At 35.9% G+C, this 2,130-nt stretch overlaps 1 protein-coding gene across 1 annotated transcript; it reads right to left on the bottom strand.

Annotated features, from left to right (window-relative positions):
- Positions 1–486: 486 nt before the first annotated feature.
- On the bottom strand, positions 487–1,837 carry LOC105119954 (transcription factor MYB39-like). The gene is made up of 3 exons (XM_011018155.1): positions 1,647–1,837; positions 1,437–1,566; positions 487–1,317 (listed from the first exon to the last, which is right to left on the bottom strand). The coding sequence occupies exons 1-3, from the start codon at positions 1,777–1,779 to the stop codon at positions 570–572; spliced, it is 1,011 nt and encodes a 336-aa protein (XP_011016457.1). The 5' UTR covers positions 1,780–1,837; the 3' UTR covers positions 487–569.
- Between the last annotated feature and the right edge of the window lie 293 nt (positions 1,838–2,130).

Below are 2,130 nucleotides of genomic sequence, written 5' to 3'. Positions count from 1 at the left end.
CTAATCAAATGATCGGCGAGGATATGGGATTTATAAGCTAACAAGGATTGATACCCATTTTTTTATGGATTTTTTTCATCATAATTCAATTTTGGTTTTAAAAAATTAGATTTCATTTTTTTTTAATTTTTTTATGTTAGTTTATCTTGATTTCATAATTTGACCCATGAAATTAGAGAATTCATCCATATGGTTTGAAAACTTTTTTGATTTACAATTGCTTTTTTATTATTTTCAATGTTTTTTTAATTTTATTTTTTATTATGTTATTAGTTAAAATTAACTTCGTTTTTTTAATTTTATTTTTTATTATTTGATTAGTTAAAAATTAATTTCAACACTTTTTTAAAATTGATATCGTTTATTTTTTTTAATAAAAGAACATGTACATAATACGCTTTTACACAAGTCTTTTTGTACATGCACAATTGTACGCATGAGTACATGCAAATGCATGCGTGTTGTGCTGCTGGTGCTTATACATGGTACATGTAAAAGATGGGATGGCTAGAATATCAGAAAACACATGGTGATACAAATCCAAACCTCTCATCAGACAGTATAATTAACTAGGAAATATCATGCATGATAGGACCTTCAAAAAGAAGCTCGGGCCAAGAAGTTACTCCACCATAGCTAAAAGTAATGCTGCAAGCATCACCTGGATTGCTTCTGGAAGTCTCGGTTGCAGCTTGAGGAGCAAGCGTGGGAGAAGGAAGCACCCATGAAGAATCAGATGGGTTTCTATCTCCTTGGCTGAGAATTGTAGTTAAAAATGGAGCTTGACCCATCTCAGTATTCAAAGATGGTTGATAACTGAAAGGGACTTGTGGGGCAGACAATTGAGACAATAAACTTGGATGGTGAAGTAGTTGAGAGGTAGCATTTCCAAAGTGACATGAGCCTTGATTCTCAAGTTCTGATGAATTTAGTACTGGGTTTTCTTTTATGGGTGGAATTGAATTCAACAGATTGAGAACTTCCAGGTCTGTAATGCCGTTTTGGTCATAAGAGTTGGCGGAGGGGATTAATGAAGCTGCTGATTGGAGAAGACACTGTAAATACTGAAGCTTAGCTAACTGTAGAGCCTCTGCTTGCAATCCCATGGCATTTTCATCTAATGGATGATGCTCCATTGGTTCTCTCAGGTTAGCGAGGGCCATGAGCTGAGGCAAGCTAGCAAAGAAGTCAGTTATTGGTTGGTGGGTCATTGGATCAAAACCCATTTGAATTAGCTTCTTCTTCAAATGGGTGTTCCAGAAATTCTTAATTTCATTGTCCGTCCGGCCTGGTAGATGGGTAGCAATAGCTGACCATCTGGTATGCAACAACAAATTAGTCATGCTAGTGTTTCTGATAATGAATCCAAGTAGTTAAAAGAGTTCTAAAAATATAGCTCTTAATTCAAAGCAGCCAAAGGTAACGCGTAGAATTACTTGTTTCCATGAATTGAATGAAGATGTAGAATCGTTTGCTCTTCATCTTGAGAAAATTTTCCTCTCTTTATATCAGGTCTCAGGTAATTTGTCCACCTTAACCTACAGCTCTTGCCACATCTATTAAGACCTGCAAAGAGAAAAACAACTGAACACCTATTTCTGTCCTTATTTTTTTTGTATGTGACAAAGAGGTATTATAATTCGGACCTGCAAGCTTTGGGAGAGCTCTCCAACTTCCCTGACCATGTTTTTTGATGTGATCAACAAGCTTTTCGTCTTCTTCAGGAGTCCATGGTCCTTTTTTGAGACCATTCTCATCGCAACAGGGAGACCTCCCCATCTTCTTATTGAACTTCTCTTTTCTCTACTTTGGTTGCTTCTCCACTCTCACCAAAAACAAGGCTTGCTATATATACACAATCTTTGCAATTGCTTCTTGTCATTAAACATTCAAATAAAAAAATGTTTCGAACTTTTTCTTGGGTTGACTAAGAGTGAGACACATACCACATCTGGACACAATTGAATGCCCCCGTTGAAGCAATGGGACACCAGCATTATAATTCGATGGTAAATCCTAATTTGCCTTTTTTTTTTTTTTTTTAACAATCAGAGCCTTATCATGTAGAATCCTGGCTTACTCGCTACTAAATTCGGACCCTCAATTTTACTGCTAATAAAGATCTCTATG

This window comes from Populus euphratica, unplaced genomic scaffold (genome assembly GCF_000495115.2).
Source record: "Populus euphratica unplaced genomic scaffold, PopEup_1.0 scaffold6.1, whole genome shotgun sequence".
NCBI lineage: Eukaryota > Viridiplantae > Streptophyta > Magnoliopsida > Malpighiales > Salicaceae > Populus > Populus euphratica.
This window is presented reverse-complemented; position numbering and strand designations above follow the sequence as displayed.

What these genes read in the sequence shown, in the direction of transcription:
- LOC105119954 (XM_011018155.1), bottom strand. Translation starts at nt 1,779, where the DNA reads ATGGGGAGGTCTCCCTGTTGCGATGAGAATGGTCTCAAAAAAGGACCA. An exon ending in AGCTCTCCCAAAGCTTGCAG is followed by an intron (nt 1,567 to 1,646) that starts GTCCGAATTATA and finishes TTCTCTTTGCAG; the next exon opens with GTCTTAATAGATGTGGCAAG. An exon ending in CATTCAATTCATGGAAACAA is followed by an intron (nt 1,318 to 1,436) that starts GTAATTCTACGC and finishes GTTGCATACCAG; the next exon opens with ATGGTCAGCTATTGCTACCC.